The sequence below is a fragment of the Phyllostomus discolor genome, chromosome 3 (assembly GCF_004126475.2).
Source record: "Phyllostomus discolor isolate MPI-MPIP mPhyDis1 chromosome 3, mPhyDis1.pri.v3, whole genome shotgun sequence".
Lineage (NCBI taxonomy): Eukaryota > Metazoa > Chordata > Mammalia > Chiroptera > Phyllostomidae > Phyllostomus > Phyllostomus discolor.
In genome coordinates this window covers 27,061,320-27,081,165 of record NC_040905.2, presented here as the reverse complement: position 1 = coordinate 27,081,165, position 19,846 = coordinate 27,061,320, and the positions used below count along the sequence as shown (strand labels likewise).

Here is a 19,846-nt window from a genome sequence, read left to right as displayed (position 1 = left end):
TCACGCATTCTCAGTCACTCTGTGATCACCACGAGAGGCTACCCGAGGTCAGCTTCCTTCCCACTTCATTTATTCATTCACCTTCTCCTACACAGCTTCTCATCTTCCTTCCTATCACCAGTTACCCTCTCCTTTGACCATTTAATGATTTCAATCTCTCTCTAAGCAATCTTTCTTGAAATGTGCCACTTTCCAAACCACCTGGCCAAAAAGCAGGCCCCAGAGTTCTCTTCACAGAAGATAAAGCCTTTTCCCTGCAAAGCAAGCCTCCACAGCCCGGCCCTGGACACTCACCTCCCTGGCCACCTTCTATACCTCCCCCCTCGCTCACCCGACTGTAGCCACACTCCTGGCTACTCCTTGTGATCAACTGAACTGTGCCCTCCCAGAAGGTTTGTTGAAATCCCAACCCCAGGTACCTACTAATATGAACTTCTTTGGAAACAGGTTCTTCACAGTTATAATCAAATTAAGGTCAGGTCTCTAGGGTGGACCCTAATCTAAAATGACTGGTGCCCTTTGAAGAAGAGGAAGGGCACACAGGCACACATAGAGAAGAGCAGGTCATGTGATGTCAGAGACTGTAGTGATGTGTCTACAAGCCAAGGACTGAGGGCCACACCAGAAGCTAGGGAGCAGCAAGGAAGCATTCTACCAGAGTCTCAGTGGGAGCCTGGCCCTGATAATACCTTGATCTTGGACTTCTGGCTGCCAGACGTGTGGAGGAGGAAATCTGCTGTTTCCAGCCACCCTGTGTGGTACTTTGTTACAGCAGTCCCAAGGGACTAATGGACTCCGGACTCCGGGAGCACAGACTGGCTCACCCCTACTTCCCATTTATTTGTGCTTTATGCATGGGAACCCTCCTGCTCAGAGAACTCACTCTGTGGTTTTCTCTCACTGCTTCCCTGCTCTGTGCAAACACCATTTCTCAGAGATGACTCTCCTGACCAACGTTTTGTAAAATAGCAGTGGATCCCCACCCACACCCCCACCCCCATTACCATTCTGTGCTGTATCTTCAAGGCCACTAACACCATCTGACGTATAGTAGATTTAGGTCTTAATTTGTTTAGCTCCACCCGCCCCACCCCTCCCAACTCATCTGAGTATTGTTTGTTCACTGATGTATAATCAACACCAAGAAAAAAGCCTAGAACTTCATGGCTGCTCAATGGATATCTACTGAATGAATATATTCATTAATTCCACTTTCCCAAAATATCAGTGTATTAAGCATTTGGACATGTTTACGTGTCCTTTTATGTTACACGTGTGAATGGTTCTTTGATTCCAACATGCTAAAGGCAGTGGTTGCATCTACTTGTTTCAATAGTGGCTCAGCATAGAGCCACGTGCTTTCATTGTTCCCTATAGCTGTAACAGATTTCAAACTGTGGATGATGAACAGTACAGGTAAAGCAGTGTACTCACAGACATTCTGCCCATGACACTATGACATTGGCTTTACACTTAACTGTTAGGAAGAGGTTTCCCTAATTTATATTTGTGACACACTGACAATAACCTCCTTCTTAACCTCTTACTCTGGCTGGCAGTCTCTGTGTGTCCTCTCTGAAGTCATGTGGAGTCTCCTGACATTTTACAGTCTGGAACACTGAGGCTCAGAGAGGTAAAGAAACTTGTCCAAGATCACACAGTTAAAAAGTAGTCGAGCAGCCATGGTTCAAAGGCAGGCAGCCTGGCTCCAGAGCCTGTGCTGTGAGCTGGTAGTACACTGTCTACTGATGTCTGGTAACTAACAGAGACTATTCTGCAAAAAATGTTGAACAATTTATGATGAAGGGAAGAGAAGAAATGGTTCAAAGAGAATCAGCTGAAAAGATAGATAGCACCTTCTCTTGAACTATATGAGGCAGGAAGGATCAAGAATAAAATAAAAATTATGAAGCAATTTAAGTGTAGTAGAAAGGAACAAGTCTGGATTATTTTTTAAAGATATGAAATGTTCTAAATCAGTCAATAAAATAAAATGTGTGGGGGAGGGGAAAGGTGTGCATATATTTATACACAGAGTTAATTTCTACACTTCAGTTAATATCACCAAAGATAATGCCAATTTAGAAAAAAATTAGTGTAAATGGTACAAATATATTGAAAGTATATAGAAACACACATGGACTCTCTCTCTCTCTCTCACACACACACTCCAAAGTACAGAAGCCCTTAAATATGAGCCCTCTTCCATTAATTCTAAGTGAGTATGACTTAGGCTATACTCTTTCAGAAACTTCTAACTTAAAATTCTGTATCATAACCACTGCAGGAAGCAGGAAGCTTTCTCTGAGTCCACAAGACTCACTTTTACGCTTCTGTCAGCACTGTCCCAGGCCGGGGGTCTGCCCTTCCATGGTGCTTAACACCTGGTGTAATATTGCCCTGCTTACATGCTGTCTCTCTAGGAGGTTGTGGATTCCTTGAAGGTAGGATCTATACATTATTATTATTTGACTCCCTCACTAACACCAAATAGGCTGTTGATAAGCTCTATTATCCACTACAACTAAAAACTCCATTTCTTTAAAAAAAAGGTGCTTTATTGGAATTAGGATGGTAAGGCAGTTGAGAAAAGGTTTGTTGGCAGTTAGCGAAATGAACTCAGTGTTAATTTCCTATATAAATTGCTCCTATTTTAGAATTTCATAAGTTTTCTATATAAGCCTTTCAAATACTTAGAACACTTTGGTTGCATATTTGATAGATGAAGATAATTTTTCATATAAAAAGAGAAAATCAGGCCAAGAAGTAAATTAAATCATTGCCAGTGGTAGTCACCAGTCATTTCCCTCAATAGCAATAAATATACATCAGTCTATGACTTATATTTATTGGTCCAATGTTTAAAAAATACATTTTAACATTATTTAAATTTTTAAATTTCAAATTTGTACTATAATAATAGCGAATTTTAATTAAATTTACTAATTTATAATAAAGTAAATTTAAATATTTAAAATTTTATTTTTAAGCATGTTTTATTGATTATGTTATTACAGTTGGCCCACTTTTTCTCTCCCCTTTCTCCTCATCTTCCCTGCATGGCCTCTCCCCGCTCTCCGGTATTCCCCCCACCTTAGTTCATGTCTATGGATTGTACATATAGGTTCTTTGGCTTCTCCATTTCCTATGCTATTCTTAACATCTCCCAGTCTATTCTGTGCCTATCTATTATGCTTCTTATTCCCTGTACCTTTTTCCCCCATTCCCCCTCCCCCTCTCCACTGATAACCTTCCACATGATGCCCATTTCTCTGATTCTGTTCCTGTTCTGGCTGTTTGCTTAGTTTTTGTTTTTTAGGTTCAGTTGTTGATAGTTGTGAGTTTGTTGTCATTTTACTGTTCATCATTTTTTATCTATTTCTTAGTTAAGTACCTTTAACATTTTACATAATAAAGATCTGGTGATGATGAACTCCTTTAACTTTAGCTTATCTGGCAAGCACTTTATCTGCCCTTCCATTCTAAATGATAGCTTTGCTGGATAGAGTAATCTTGGATGTAGGTCCCTGCCTTTCATGACTTTGAATACTTCTTTCCTTCTTGCCTATAAGGTTTCTTTTGAGAAATCAACTGATAGCCTTATGGGCATTCCTTTATAGGTAAATCTCTCCTTTCCTCTTTCTGCTTTGAAGATTCTCTCCTTATCTTTAATCCTGGGTACCTTAATGATGATGTGTCTTGATGTGTTCCTCCTTGGGTCCAACTTCTTTGGGACTCTGTGAGCTTCCTGGACTTCCTGGAAGTCTATTTCCTTTGCCAGATTGGGGAAGTTTTCCTTTATTAGTTGTTCAAATAAGTTTCAGTATCTTAGTCTTCCTCTTCTTCTTCTAGCACCCCCATGATTCAGATGTTGGAATGCTTAAAGTTGTCCCAGATGTTTCAAAGCCTCTCACTTTTTCACATTCGTGTTTCTTCTGTTTTGATTGGATGCTTATTTCTTCCTCTTGTTCCAAATCATTGACTTGAGTCCCAGTTTCCTTCCCTTCACTGTTGGTTCCCTATATATTTTCTTTTATTTCAGGCCTTCATCTCTTCTTTCATTTTGCAACCAAGCTCAATCAATTCTGCGAGTATTCTGATTACCAGTGTTTTGAACTTTGTATCAGATAGGTTGTCTATCTCCTCATCACTTAGTTCTTTCTCTGGAGTTTTGATCTGTTCTTTCATTTGGGCCATATTTCTTTGTCTCAGTGCACCTGTTACATTGTAAGGGACATTTGCCAGGATGGGGCAACCCACTTCACGGCACTGTGTCACTGTCTGTGGGGGAGGGGTCAGAGAGGAAATGATGCCGCTTGCTCCTCTCTTGTCCCACTTTCTGTCACTTCTCTGGCTTCCTACAAGCAGATTGTTCCCTATCAGATGCTGATTCTCAGGTGAGTGGGTTTGTGTATGTTTCAGGACCCTGTGGGCCTCTCCGACAAACTATCCCATGAGGTTGGGAGTTTCTCTGGCCATCAGAACCCCCACATAATTTTTATGGCCAGGGATTTTGAGTCTTTAGTTTCCCACTCTGGAACCCTGGGTTGCATGGTCTGCCTCACCCCTCAGTTGTTCCTCCCAGCTTATTTGGGCACGATTGTGGGATTACCTGCACAGTCCACCACCTTGCCTTGCCATGGGTCTTCTCTGTCCCAGCTTCCCATCTCTGCCGCAGCTTCCCAATTCTGCCCCTCCTGCCAGTCTGGATGAATGTTTAACTCCTTGGTTGTTGGGCTTCCATGCAAATGCTTTTATGGCAGTTCTGGCTGTTCTTTGTTTTTTAAATCGGTCGTTATCCTTCTTTTGGTTGTGCAAGGAAGCAAAGAATTTCTGCCTATGCCTTCATCTTGGCTGGATGCTCTCAGAACTAAAATGTTTATATTTTAAAAATAATCCATTCTTGTCATTTGAAAATGGGCGAACACTTTTTTTAATCTGTAGGAGACATACCACCTTGAATGTGACCATATAGTGTACACATGCACATATATGTCCTGTTTGTATCTGACTGTCCAGGTGTGGCTATGGGTACCAGGCAGCAGGCGTGCTCTGATGTGGGCAGGAGAAGAAACGGGGGAGGAGGAGATGCAGGAGGGAGGAGCCTAAATTCAAATCACTGCAACCCAAGGCAGGCACTTAGTACTGTCCCCTAACCATTGGGATGTTCTTAATATCTTTACTGAGGGAAAGTTCCCAGATAGAATGAAGAAAGGACTTATGAAAATACTAAGAAGTTATCAACATTTAGGCGCTTCCTAAAAATGCTTGTAGTACATACACATGAGCAAGTTTCATGTCTACTAACTCTCTAGATTATCTAAAGCTTAATTTCTCAATTTATTATAACAGTCCTAACAGTTTAGGAGACAGTGTAAATGGCAGGCATAGTTCAAATATCACTGACATCTATCCCTGCCAATCATGGCTCTGCCTCTGAGAGTAGGAAGACTCATTTGCATATCAGATATTCACTGGCTCATGAAAATGAGCTGCACAAACTTGGTGTGTCTGACCCGGACACACCAAGGCCCTCTCCCCTCAGTCCCACCTCCCTGATGAATGCCTCAAGTCCAAGTTCACCAGACTAGTAGGAAAACTTAAGGACAGAGCTTTGTTTGGTCTGCTGATTTGTGGAAGTAAATTCTCAGCTTTATTCCTATAAGATAGGGCATAATTTTGAACAAAACTGAATTTCTAGGCTTCATTATGTGAAAACCACACAAAGTGCTGTGATAAAGAATGAGAAAGACATGATTTATGACCCTCCACATACAGGAGATTTCATTCTGTCTTTTGCTCAATGGCCTATCCATTGTGTGAGTAAAGTCAATACTAATAATGAAATGGAGACTGAAGAGCTAAATCAATTGAATAAAATGCAATAGGAAGACTAAAGGACTGAGTAAATTTGGGAAGGTTAGTGCCTACAAGATTAGTATTTGGACAACAGGTAATTACAAAGATCAATACATGTATATGAAAACATGACAGGCAGTCATCTATCACAAAGAGAGGACTATTACTAATGATTTGGGTCTGAGTTAGGATGAGAGAACAGAATAGGTTTATGCAAAATCCCTATCAGAGGTCACACATCTGTATGTGTGCGTGTGCATGCATGGGTACCCGTGTGAACAGATGTGTGCTCCCTATGCAATTGAAGGAAAAAGGGAAACTCCAGGTAGCTTATTTTGTATTTTATTTAAGCCTTTCTGCATTTTCCCTGTTCTGTTGGGTTTTACTGACTTCAATCTCATTTTGTCAACACTGTTTGAGCCTGTGCCCTGTATCACCCTTTCATTTCTCCTCATCCCAGACTCCCGGGTACTGGGAGAACATTATGATGAGGTCCTGGCAGTGTTAGCAGCCTGTAAGAGGTGGAGCTGAGGAACGGCACCCAAAATTTGAACCACTGCTTTAAGTGCAGCCATTGGAAGAATTTCTCTGCAGTGAGAGGTGACACAGGCAACCTGGAGGGCATCCAGACCATGTCCTCACAGACGTATACTTGCATCCACCAGATGCAATTGTAACGTGAGTGTCTTAACTGTGTTCCTGACCAAAAAAAGAATGTGAATGAATGAGTGTGTCACCACTAAGCAGTTTGCATACATTAAGTTATAGTCCCTACAAAGACTCTACAGTGGAGGTATCAGGATCTCTCTTTTAAAGATAAAAAAGAGGCCTCATAAATAATGCCTTTCTCATTCTTTATTACAGTGTTTTGTGCAGTTTTCATAAAAGGAAGCCTAGACATTCAGCTTTGTTCAAAATGATGCCTGATCTTATAGAAATAATGCTGAGAATTCATTCCATAAATCAGCAGACCAAAGCTATGTCCTGAAGTTTTCCTACTGGTCCAGTGAACTTGGATTTGAGGCAGCTTGTTCAAGGAGACATAGCTGGAGAGCAGGGAAGTGTCACTGGAAGATGTATCTGTCTGACACTGAAGTGCATGCTGGTCTCCGCTTCACTGCACCACCTCTGTCCGCCACAGGGCACTGGCCGGAGTAGGGGGGTTGCTTCTGATGTGGCCACACACAAGTCTGCAGCCAGCTGTCAGGCTTCACTGCTACGGAGAGGCTTCAAGGCCAGTCCATGGATCATGCAGCAGAGTCAGACCAGTGACTTTGAACTTCCCCAGGCCACGATGTCTGTATTGCCTGCTGGCATGACTTCTTGTAATAAAGAGCCTGACTCTATTTTTTGATGTTTGGCTTCTGACAGCCTTTAAGCCTCACTCTCCCTCTTCCCCTCTGCCCATATCTGAGCACATTGATAAGAAAGCTCAGGTGTTTCTTCCTGTGGCATCAGCAAGGACTTTGAACCCCTTAAGTCCCTAACCACATGTGGGAACCTCAGTCTGCCCACCCCCACCCCATAACTACCATGAAATCCCAAGCTAGCCTCCTTTCCTGCTCTCTCAAGCCATGTTTGGCCCTGCTTGGGAGCCACCCTGCTCACCCCGTTAAGCCTCATTATGTGTGTAACCCACCCTTTCGTACTCTCTTGGGATGCGTGCGCTCTAATCAGACTTGACATTAGAACGAATTTGAAGATGGAGGGCATAGCACTGTTGTGGGGTGATACAACACCCCTGAACCAACTTTAACCAACAATGAAATAAAATGCTTTTGTGACCTTTATAGAAACCCTCAAAATTGTAATCTTCAAAAAGTGATGGTATCTGGTCCCTTAAGCAGAAATCTGTCCTTCATTTTGAACGAGCATTTCATTTTCTATTAAAAACAGAGAATGATTAAGATAATTTCCATTTGGAAGAGGAGCCACATAGGTTTAATTTATTTTTAGGTCATTTTAATAGGTGGCATGTTTTGACATTTTAAATTTACCTTAAATGGAGAATATTTTTCTTAATCTCAATTTAGGTGCTGCTGGCAATTGGGGCTGGATAATTCCTTGTGGTGGGGGCTGTCCTGTGCATTATAGGGTGTCTTACAGCAACCCTGTCCCTTACCCACTGGATGCTCAGGGCACCACCCAACCTTCTCCAATTGTGACAATCAAAAAATGTCTCTAGATGTTGTCAAAAGTCCCTTGGGTCAAATCACACCTGATTAACAAACACTGATCTATATTTACTCCACAAGGAAGTATGATTTTCTCGATTAGAATGAGCGTGGATCGAATCCTTTGAGTCTCAGTGGAAGAGACAGAAAAACTATGAAAAGCTACTAGTCTATATACATCCCGATGCAAGCAAGCAAAATCTATAGTGAATGGCAATTATACCTTCAAATCTCTTTCCACTCTCAAACTAATTTAGACTCATCCTCAGGACTGTTTACATGCTATGGATGTAAGCAACCACATCCATAACTTATAAAGTCCATAACTTATAAAATATAACATAAAATCTTTTTTAATGATTACTCAGCTTCTTATGTGCAAATTCTTACCCCTTGTCTAAAAAGTCAGAGTTAGCTGTGCTGAGCACTGTGATTTTTCCAGAAATACCGCATGCTATAATTTATGCACTTTAATGTATTTTTCCAAAACACAGAGCATATTAACAATTGTTTACACGATAGACACAGAAAATAGTCTCTGTAATGGAACACACATCTGCATTATATCCACTAGTGCTTCTGTGAATGGCTCAAAATTCTTGGTTATAATACAAAGCTGGTTTATGGCCTAAAAATTCCCATCCTATCAGTGAGTCTTCCAGGCAGGACAGGTGATAACACAGATTGGGTGATTGGGTGTAGTAATCTTGTTGTAAATTGAGGAGCCAACATTTGATGCTTTGTACTTCTTTAGAATTTAGAGGCAGAATCATCTCCAGAGATGGAATTGCAAAGAAAAAGAAAGCCACATCCAAGGTACAGCAGTTGAAAATCTTGTCTCTCTTAACACGACTAGCACACTTAGCCTTGGTCCTCCACTCCCCAAGCGTTCGAGCACTAAAGCAGAGGGAGGTGTGAGAGGCCTGCCAATTAATTAGGTGGAAAGTGCTGTGTTTCAGTCTTGCACTGAAGTTTTCAAGTTTTACTTTTCCTATTTCTTTCCCCTTCCAACATTGCTCTAAAAACCTCAGTGATGATGAATTTGACACTGGTCATTGGAAAAATCCAGGAGTGCTTACCTCGGCTTTAATTTTATTGTCTCCAAAGCAGAGGTGCTGTAAATAGGCTGCAGCATTGGACTGGACGGAAGGAAACTGATGTTGCAACATCTGGATCACTTCAGGCAGTTCCGGGTCTCTCCATCCAAATTCTCTGAACAAAAAGAAGGCGGGAGAACATGAGAGAGAAATCCTGCCACACTGCCAACACGCAGTTACCTTTACATGGGATATTCCACAAATGATTGTCCTGCTTTTCTTACACATGAATCCATTTAAAAAGATTTCCACAAGTAAATGGTTCATAAGTATGTAAGTGTGTGTGTATGAAAAAATAACTTAAAATGGTACCCAATTTTATTTATATGTATATATATTAATTTGAGCTTAAAAGGATAATTTATAAAGTGTTATTTATTTTCTAATACATTATTTCAAAGGTCTGATTTGGGTACAGTGTTTACCTAAATAATTGGACATGAGAAAATATAACTGAGTGGATCCGATCCAAAATGTCGTAACAGCGGTTAATGGCATCATTCTTTTTATGGTTATCATTGTTATCATATCTGGGGATAAAAGTGTATCATTAAGAATTTATAAATAAAATTATTTATTTAAAGAGTTAAGATTATTCACACAATGTTAATAAATTTAATCCATCATACATTTCTCTCTGGTACCTTCTTTATATCTTAGATATTACAACAAGCTGGTTGTTTATTTAAAGAAATATGCTCTAAGATATTTAAATCCATTCTATAATATCAGGTTGACTGTACCATTACACAAGTAAATATTTTTTATGAAGTGAATCAGTTCAACCAGTTACAATATCGAGCTAAAAGGGCTAACTCTTTGAATTCTATTCATGTAACAGGAAGTCAATTTTTAACAGAGAAATAAAAAAGCGACCCGTGAGCCCACAGATAAAAGCCTGACCCCGTGAGCCACAGAAGCATACTATTTATCTGAAGGACGGGGAGGAAGAGAAGCGAGAAGGCTGTGCAACAACCACTCTGCTCCTGGAGAAACAACTCGAAAGCACACATCCTATGGATGCCAGGTCAGGGCTGTCATCTGAGAGTAAGTCATGAAAAATGAGAGAGCGAAAGGAACAGACAAAGGTTAAAAGTTTCCTTGTAGATTCTAACCTGTTCTCTTTATCTTTCCTTTATCACAACTGGTAGAGGTCGTCAAGCAAACCTTGAAACACGGTGTTTCCCTTATAGTTATTGGAGACATGACGAAACAGAATTCCTTTTGAAATGGCTTAGTTTTTATTGGGAAGATAAAGCATTCAATTTAATATGCATTAAGTATTTGATAAATTTATCTAAAATTGTAGGCATACACACATTTTCTAAAGGATATATAGTAAGTAATGCATTTTCTACAAAATATAATTAAGTGATTGCTGATAATGGACAAACTATTGACTTTTTCTTGGCTATGTGATCACAGTAGAAAACAATTTTGGATTAAAACACAGGAAGCTCATTTTTCTTTTTAATTTAATTTCTTTCTGTTGCCTGACTCTAAGTCACCTCTACTACAGAGATAGCACAATCCCTTTTCTTTTAATAGCAGCATCTTAAAATTATATTCTTTGTACAAATTAAACAAAGAATCTATAGAATACCTGTAAATTAAAATTAGAAGTGCCATTTAAGCCACTGGATGGCTAGGATGAATTCAGATAAGCTTGTGCTATTGGAAAGTGATTAATAAAGAATTCATTTCAGCCTGTTTCATTAACCAGGTGGTAATTATTTTTCTAGGCTTATCTGGTGCAGATCAAGAACATCTTTGGGACAAGGCTTCCAGGGGAACAGTCTTAGGGACCCCCAGCTTACATGTAGGAAAATGTGCTTCCCTGGATGCATATACACACAGCCCAAACTCAGACAGAACAGATGGACACTCCAAAGAATCAAAGAAGGGGTCCAGGCTTCTCAGTCATAGATCAGAAGAAAGACCACAGACGGCATCTCCCTAAAACCTCTGGAATCCTAAATGGGAGTCTCCTCCATCCCCACAACTGCCCTCCCAGACAATTTCTCCCCTTTCATCCTGTCCACCATGCCAGTCACACCTCACCTCATCATTCTTTCTACCTAAGTCATCAAAATACCAAAACACACAAACGGAATCATGCCACTTTGTTCTAAAAACCCTTCAGTGGTTCTTACTTTCCTTGAGATAAAGATACACACACACACAGTGGTACCCCATGCTGCCAACCTGAGCAGTCTTATCTATGTATCAAAGGGAAAACTCTATGACTTACACCCTTCATGAGCATGCCTCTGCACTTAGAACAGTATTCAACTCCTCACACCTGCTTAGGAAGCCCCACAGACAGGACCCTTGCCTATTTCTAACAGCATCGACTGCCAAGCCTCATTGGGTCTCTTGCACCAACTTCCCTGACCTGCAGTTTCCTGTTCCCACCTCCAGTCTTGGTACTTCTGCAGAGCATCATCCCTCAGGCTTTGAATGGTGCTGACTTGTCTTTATTAGGTCTCAGTTCAGATATCTCCTGGGGATCTCCTTGTATCTTTTAGCCAAAGAAACCCATCCATCAAGTTATTTCTACCCCAGAGGTCTGTTTTATCCACGATACTTATGACTATCTGAAATTCTCTTCTATTTTTATTATTATTTATTGTTATCTGTCTCCTTCCCTCACTATGGGGACAAGGACATTCCCCATGGTATGAAGGAATGATACCTGCAGCCACAGTATCCCAGGCCTCATTTGGTGCAGTGAAAACTGTGAGGGTGGGGTGCTGGGAGAGAGTGAAAGGGGCAAGAGAGATCAGAAAGTCAGATCAGACCAAACTCAACAGTCAGTCAGTGTTTCACATGACTCAGTTGTCTCTTAGCCTAGGCCAGCTTTCCAGGATGGGGTTGAAACAAACGGTGTGTCCACGTAGTTTACTTCTGGCTTATTCTAATCACCATTTCCCAGGGACCTAGCCATGGCAACTGTCACCCACTAAGAGTATACACAGGTTTTCAAATGCTTTCCTCAATTTCACAGGGTAATGCTAAAGGAGTACCCGCCCCCCAGCAAAAAGTTTGGGGGGATGATTATAATACCCGAATCTCTCTTACTAGAATAGTTTTATTTCACTTAGGTGAGATTCTATTTGGAGTTTTTACTGCCCATGGAAATGGGCTTCACAGGAGGAGCTGGAAGCCTAGAAGAAATAAAATAAGCTTCTCCTCTGGGCCAGAACTCAGCTTACAATACAGTTTCTTCAAATAAGGTCTTAATCCTTAAGGACAAGGAGTGGCTTATAGGACCAAATGTCCTGGAAAAGACAAATACCAGCCAAGGAACAGCACGTGTGAAGGCACGAGGCTGTAGGAGGTTTGGTCTGAGAAAGGGGAGGTGTTCGGCATGGCTGGGGCGAGTCTGGGGGAACAGGAGGCCAGCCTGTATTGCACCTCCTACCAGTCTCGAGGTGGCTTCTTCTTTATATTTTTAGTTATAGGACTTCAGTTCAGCCAGTCTTTGCCCAGTTACCTGGGTTGACTGGTGTGTAATCTAGCTGGGAGTTAGATGCGGCCCCGGGAGGGTGTGAGTGCAGTGCTCTCCTGCTCCACTGACTTGACCAGAACTCTCACGATGGCTCCTTTTAACTCAGTTTTTCCCATGAGCTAAAGAAGTGTCTCTCCTTACACTTATATTCCTTCAAATAGGTATAATGTCCAACTGAATACACCTCAGTAAAAGGTTATTTTAAAAAGGCTATTATATATCCTTTATAGCAGCCTCAGAATAACAATTACTAGTATAAATCTAGCTCTTAATAGTATACTACGCATTTTTACATATAGGACTTTATGGCATTACCCCAAATGAAATCACATAGAATAAGCAGCATTATTCTCTTTTTTTGATTCATGGAAGGCAAGACCAGAAAACACTAAGGGACTATTCTATTTTTATAGGCTAGAAGGGAGAAAGCCAGCTGTTCAAGTTCTGAGCTTTTCCCCAATTACTCTGATGCCAAATCCTATGCCTAATCTACTGTGGCAATCAAAGAGAGAAAGATTTACAACATGCTTGCTCAACAAGGTGATCCAATACAGAGTATGTTTAGACCAGGGTTTCTGTGTCCTGTTTCTAATGACATTTTGGGGAGGCTGCAAAGAGGAGGGCAAGTCTTAAGGGGTCACAGGGAGAGCTAGTGGAGTTCTGCAGGCCAAGCCAATGTAGACTTAAATTGGGCTGTGTGAGGAGAAGGCTCAACACAGGAAAGACAGCATCCTTTGGCCACTTGAGACAATACAACACAGGGGCAATGGCAGCCAACTGTCCAGCCCTCGCCCCAAAGCCACACCACTCAGGTTCTCCCAGTTTGTCTCTGGAGCTCCCCAAGCCACTCTCTTTCCACTGGAGCCAAGGTGACTGCTGGTGAGCAGGAGTTTGTGTGCTAGTCCTTTAGGAAGGTGTCTCGGTTTCTAGCAGATTCCATGTTACCCAAGACAAATCCCCACTGATTTTCACAGCCACATGATGTGTGGGCTCCTCTTCCTGGCACTGGTGATCAGAACTGGGGAGCCTGGAGTGGGTCTGAGATCTCTTGTTCCTTAGTGGTAAATCTGTGCAGCTGAGAGGTTACTCTGGATTCTTAGCTGCTACACATGGGTGCAGCAGATGTAATATTTATATCTGACAAAAGAGACTTTAAAACAAAGGCTATAGTAGAAGACAAATAAGTATACTATGTAATAATAAAGGGAACAATCCAACTAGAGGATATAACCCTTGTAAACATTTATACACCCAACACAAGAGCACCTAAGTTTACAAAGCAAATCTTGGTGGATATAAAGGTAGAGACTGACAGTAATATGATCATAGCTGGGGATTTTAATACCCCATTGACAGCAATGGATAGATATTCCAGACAGAAAATCAACAAGGAAACAGCAGCCTTAAATGACACACTCAAATGGATTCAATCGATATCATCAGAGCACTTTACCCCAAAGTAGCAGAATACACATTCTTTTCAAGTGCACATGGGACAGTTTCTGGCATAGACTACCTATTAGGACACAAAACAAGTCTCTGTAAGTTTAACAAGATTGAAATCATATCAAGCACCTTCTCTGACCATAATGCTATTCAACTATAAATCTATCACAAGAAAAGAAAAAAACACAAAACAAACAAATGGAGGCTAAACAACATGCTACCAAACAATGGATGGGTTAACATTGAGATCAAGGAAAAAAATAAAAAAATATTTCGAGACAAACAAAAATGAAACACAACAAACCAAAATTATGGGACACAGCAAAAGCAGTCTTAAGAGGGAATTCATAGCAAAACAGGTCTACCTAAAGAAACAAGAAAAATCTCAAATAATCTAAGGTAACATCCAAAGGGACTAAAAAAAGAACAACAAACAAAGCTCCAAGTGCAAAGTGAATAGAAGGAACAAAATAATAAAGATCAAAGTGAAAATAAACGAGAGTCTAAGAAAATACAGTTGAACAATAAAACAAAGAGTTGGTTCTTTGAAAATATAAATAAGATTGATAAACCTTTAATCAGACTCATTAAGAAAAAAAAAGAGAACCCAAGTAAATAAAATCAGAAATGAAAGAGAAGAAGTAACAACTGACACCATAGAAATTCAAAGCATTATAAGAAAATACCATGGACAATTATATGCCAACAAATTGGATAATCTGGAAGAAGTCGATACATTTCTAGAAACATACAATCTTCCAAGCCTGAATTAAAAAAAAACCCAGAAAATTTGAGCAGACCAAGTTCAATCAATGAAATAAATTTGGTAATCAAAAAACTCTCGGCAAACCAAATTCCTAGACTGGATGACTTTACAAGTGAATTTTACCATTCAAAGGAGAGTGAACACCTATCCTCAAACTATTTCTAGAAGTTCAAGAGGAGGGAAGCTCCCCCAGCTCATTTTATAAGGCCAGCATTATCTTAATTCCAAAACCTGTAAGAGACATTACAAAAAAAAAGGAAGTTATATGTCAATATCCCTGATGAAAATAGATGCAAAAATCCTCAACAATATATTAGCAAACTATATTCAGCAATACATTAAAAAGATCATACATCATGATCAAGTGGTATTTATTCCTGGAATGCAAGTTTGATTCAATATCCACAGACAAAATAACATGATATACCACATTAACAAAATAACAGATAAAATATCACATAATCAAATCAATAAATGCAGAAAAAGCACTTGACAAGATTCAGGATCGATTTATGAAAAAAACTCTCAGCAGAGTGGGAATAGAGGGAACATACCTCAGCATAACAAAGGCTATAAACGGCAAGCCCACAGCTGATATCATACTCAACAGAGAAAAGCTAAAAGCACTTTCCTTAAGATCAGGAACAAGACACGGTTGTCCACTTTCAACACTTTTGTTCAACATACCACTGGATGTCCTAGCCACCCACAGCAATGACCAAAAAAAGTTTTAAAAAAAGAGAGAGAAAGGAAGAAAAGGCATCCAGATTGTCATTATTTATTTGCAGTTGACACGATACAGTATATAGAAACTCAAAAGAGTCTACCAAAAACCATTAGAAATGATAAATGAATTCAGTAGAGTTGCAGTATATATAATTAATATTTAGAAATAATTTTCACTTTTATACACCAGTAATGAACTATTAGGAAGATAAATTAAGAAAGCAATCTCATGGATAATTGCATTTAAAAAACCCTTAAAAATAAATTTAACTAAGGAGATAAAAGACTTGTATTCAGAAAATTATAAGATGTTGAAGAAAGAAATTAAAGAAGGTAATAATAAATGGAAGTATAAACCATACTCAGGTATAGGGAGAATTAAAATTGTTAAAATGTCTACATTACCCAAAGCACTCTACAGAGTCAATGTAACTACTATCAAAATATGCTTGGTATTTTCATAGAACTAGAACAAATAATTTAAAAATTTATATGGACCATAAAAGATCCCAAATGCTACAGAAATCTTGAGAAATAGGAGCAAAGTTGGAGGTATCACATTAACTGATATCAAACTATATTACAAGGCCATAGTAATCAAAACAGCATGGTACTGGCATAAAAACAGACACATAGCTCAATGGAACAGAACAGAGAGCCCAGAAATAAATCTGTACCTATAAAGGTGAATTAATATATAACAAAGGAGGCAAGAACATAAAATCAAGTAAAGACAGTTTATGTCTGCATCCCTGTGCTACAATTTACGTCCCAGTAGCCCTTTTGCACTGTTGGTGATATTGCAAATTGGTGTAGTCACTATGGAAACATATAAAGGTTCCTCAAAAATTTAAAAATGCCATATCACCTGTTTCTGTAGAAATCCAAAACCCTAATTTGAAAAGGCATATGCACCCTTGTGTTCATTGTAGCATTATTTACAATAGCCAAGGTATGGAAAGAACCCAAGTGCCCATCAGTAGATGAGTGGAAAAGAAGGTTTGGTATGCATACACAATGAAATATTACTCAGCCATAAAAAAGAACACAATCTCATCATTTGCAACAGTATGGAAGGATCTAGAGGGTATCATGCGAAGTGAAATATCAGCCAGAGAAAGACAAATACCATGTGATTTCACTTATGTGTCAAGTCCAGAGGACAAAGTAAAGAAATGAACAAAATGGAAACAGAGTCATAGAGATAGAGAACAGACTGTTGCCAGGGGCTGGGGGTCGGGGGACTGGGTGAAAAAGGTGAAGGGATTAGGAAGTACGAACTAGCAGTTACAAAACAGCCCTGGGACGTAAAGTGCAGCACAGGGATGCAGTCAATAATACTGTGATGACTACGTCTGGTGCCGGGGGGCACTAGACTTACCAGAGAGCCACTGCATAAATCATACAAGGTGTTTAACCGCGATGCTGTGCACCTGATGTTAATATAAAATAATATTGAATGCCAACTGTAATTAAAAAACAACTAAACAAAAAACTAAAATGTGCCATTAGGTAATGATTTTATTTCCCCGACCCCTCCTCAGAGGCCTAGTGCTGTGGTGGACGGCTTTCTCTGCATGCAGTCAGAGCTAGTTCACATCCTGCTCCACCAAGAACCCTCCTGCAGCCTCAGGGGCTCCCCCGTGTTGCCTTGGCTGCAGGCTCCCCACTGCTGGCATGCGAACTCTCCTCAGAATGTCTGTTCATTAAGTTCATCTGGCATATTGAGATAATAATTCCTACCTTGGAGTACTGTTGGGATGATTAGAAATAATATAGTTGAACTATCTGGAAAATACTGTGGGCCCTCAAGAAATGTCAAGTATTAAATGTAACTGGATGAAGAAGAGAAGAATAAGAAATAAGAGCCATCTAAGATCTCCTAAAGATGCCAAACTCGTAACTCTCATCCTTACTGGGCTTCACTTGAGAAATGTTAATGGAACTGGAGGATATGCAAATGTAACCTTTTCTCCATTAAAACTTGTCATACAGACCACCAATATTGTGACTAAATCCTCACTCTCCCAGGGACTATCTGGGTTGTTAAAACTACGATGTGCTCAGCACAGAGCAAAACAGCAAACAGTTTGAAATCTGTTACTGTGTGATGCTGGCACTGCCACAAAAGAGCTGATGCCCTGTCACAACATTGTATCACACTTTCTTCTGCCCTGAAAGGAGCCCAGGACACCCGGAGCCTTGGGGAATTCAAAATATGATTTTCCGCAAAGCTTCCCATCAGAGAAACAGTGCTCGCTTGGCTGTGTCAGTCACCCCCATGGGGGGAAGGCCGTTACTTGAACATATGAAAATCAATCATTTCTAAACTTTTGAACTCTAACAAACCATATGAAAGACGGCACCGGATTTAATTTTTACACTCAGAGCCGTGAGGTGGAGTGTCTTGCCCTTGATTTGGTTTTGTTGGTAGGGCTGGGGGGTACAGACATGGTGGTCATAGAAATAAATTAGAGGATTTTTTTTGTAATGACAAAATGGAGATATTTTAATTCTTGTTAACCAACATCCAATGATAAACATGTGCAAGCATTAATGTCTTAATCCTCATTTGTAGAGTTTGCAAGCAAAACAAAAAAAAGATGCCCTATATGGTTAATCCTGTTGAAAAACATGCTTTGCTTTTACATAAACAGTCAAACTAAAATTATGGCTGTCTAGAAAGCAAGCCCAATTGTTACAGTTTTTAGAAAGGAGCAGCTTTCTCCAAGCTTGACATCTTGAGAAGACGGAATTCCCAGAACTGCACAGGAAGCATCGGCTCCCTCCAGCAGGACTTCTAGACCTGCCTCCTGATGCAGCCGCAGCAGCCCTGCTCCCTGCCTGGAGACGGCTCAGCCCAAGGGGACGGGAACTGCTCGGGGACTCCCAGCCCGCAGCTCCTTCCTCTTCTCACCTGAAGTCTGGACTATAAATTCTATCCTCCCTTTTCACAAAAGATTGAGGCAACTCCCACAGACCATCTATGATGATAGGATAAAACCGAAATTAGAAATCAAGTACACGAAAGGAACATTTAAATATGAGCATGAGGTCAGCATATTTGCTTAATTTGTTTCGTATTTTTCTCTTTCCTTACTAGTGGCCCTGTTCTAGGAGATAAATTAATGTAGGAGAGAAGGGGCAGCTCCCATTAAAGGAAGAGACGGAATGGCCACCACTGTGAGCACTAGAAAATCAGGAGGGAAGAATCTGGGACTTAATACTTGCCTCAATATCTGTGGAAGGTCTCTAATTAGGATGCTATGGTAAGCTGAATAATGGCCCACAAAAGTATCTAGGGCCTAATTTCTGGACCCTTGTGAAGGTGACCTATATGGCAAAACAAAGTTTGCACAGAATAAGAAGGCAATATAACACAGAAGGTGGAGGCAGGGCCCCAGAGCCCAGGCATGCGAGGAATGCAGCTCCAGAAGTTGGAAAAGATGAGAAAAAGGACTCTTTCCCCAGAACCTTTGGAGGCAGCACGGCCCTACTACCACCGTGATTAGGGTCCAGTGAGCCCGACTTCGGACTGTAAGGGAACGAGTGTGTGTTGTTTCACATCATCAACTGTGTGTTAATTTATTATAAGGAAACAAATGCAGAGGTCCATCCGACCCCAAAATATGGCCCTTCTGAGCCTGGGAAAGACCACCCCACAGAGGGGAGGAGGTGGAGGGAGCTGCGTACGAAATTCCAAGAAGCACCACCTCCAGTTCATGCCTCTAGGGGTCCTCTCTGTGATTACTGGGTAGATTTCTCTACTGATTTACTCCGACTTCCTCCTGTTTACCTAGAACTTCAACTTCCCTGACCTTCACATTATTTCGGGAAGGCCCACAAGCCTTTACTTCCAGCCTTAGTCCCACAGGCTGCCTGGCTGCTTGCCACCTTTTAGGATTCAGCCACAAAACACTCACTCCTCCAGCCAAGGCTCACTGAGGTGCCCCTAGGGATACAGTACCGAACAGAGCAAAGGTTCCTGTCCTCAGGGAATGTAGTTTCTAATGCAACTGTCAATTTATTATTAAAAGAGCAAAATCCATTATTCCATAAACAATGATAGTGTGTATTGGGGTTGAATTGTACCCCCCGCTGTCTCAGCCACCACCACCAAATTCACGTTCACTTGAAACCTCAGAATGTTACCTGATTCGAAATAAGGTCTCTGCAGATGTAATTAAGGATCAGGATGAGATCTTACTATAGGAGGGTGGTTCTAAAATCCAATGAGACTGTCCCCATAAGAGACAGAAAAGGACAC

The 19,846-nt window shown here is 40.6% G+C and overlaps 1 protein-coding gene across 5 annotated transcripts in view; it reads right to left on the bottom strand.

The window, feature by feature from the left end:
• The window catches only part of CTNND2 (catenin delta 2), an 828,740-nt gene that overhangs the window by 229,467 nt on the left and 579,427 nt on the right, over positions 1 to 19,846 (bottom strand). For all 5 annotated transcript variants that reach the window (XM_036020261.1, XM_028518208.2, XM_036020263.1 and 2 more), the window contains one exon: positions 9,113 to 9,245. In XM_036020261.1, coding sequence (XP_035876154.1) covers positions 9,113 to 9,245 — 133 coding nt within the window. The remainder of the gene's footprint in view (positions 1 to 9,112; positions 9,246 to 19,846) is intronic.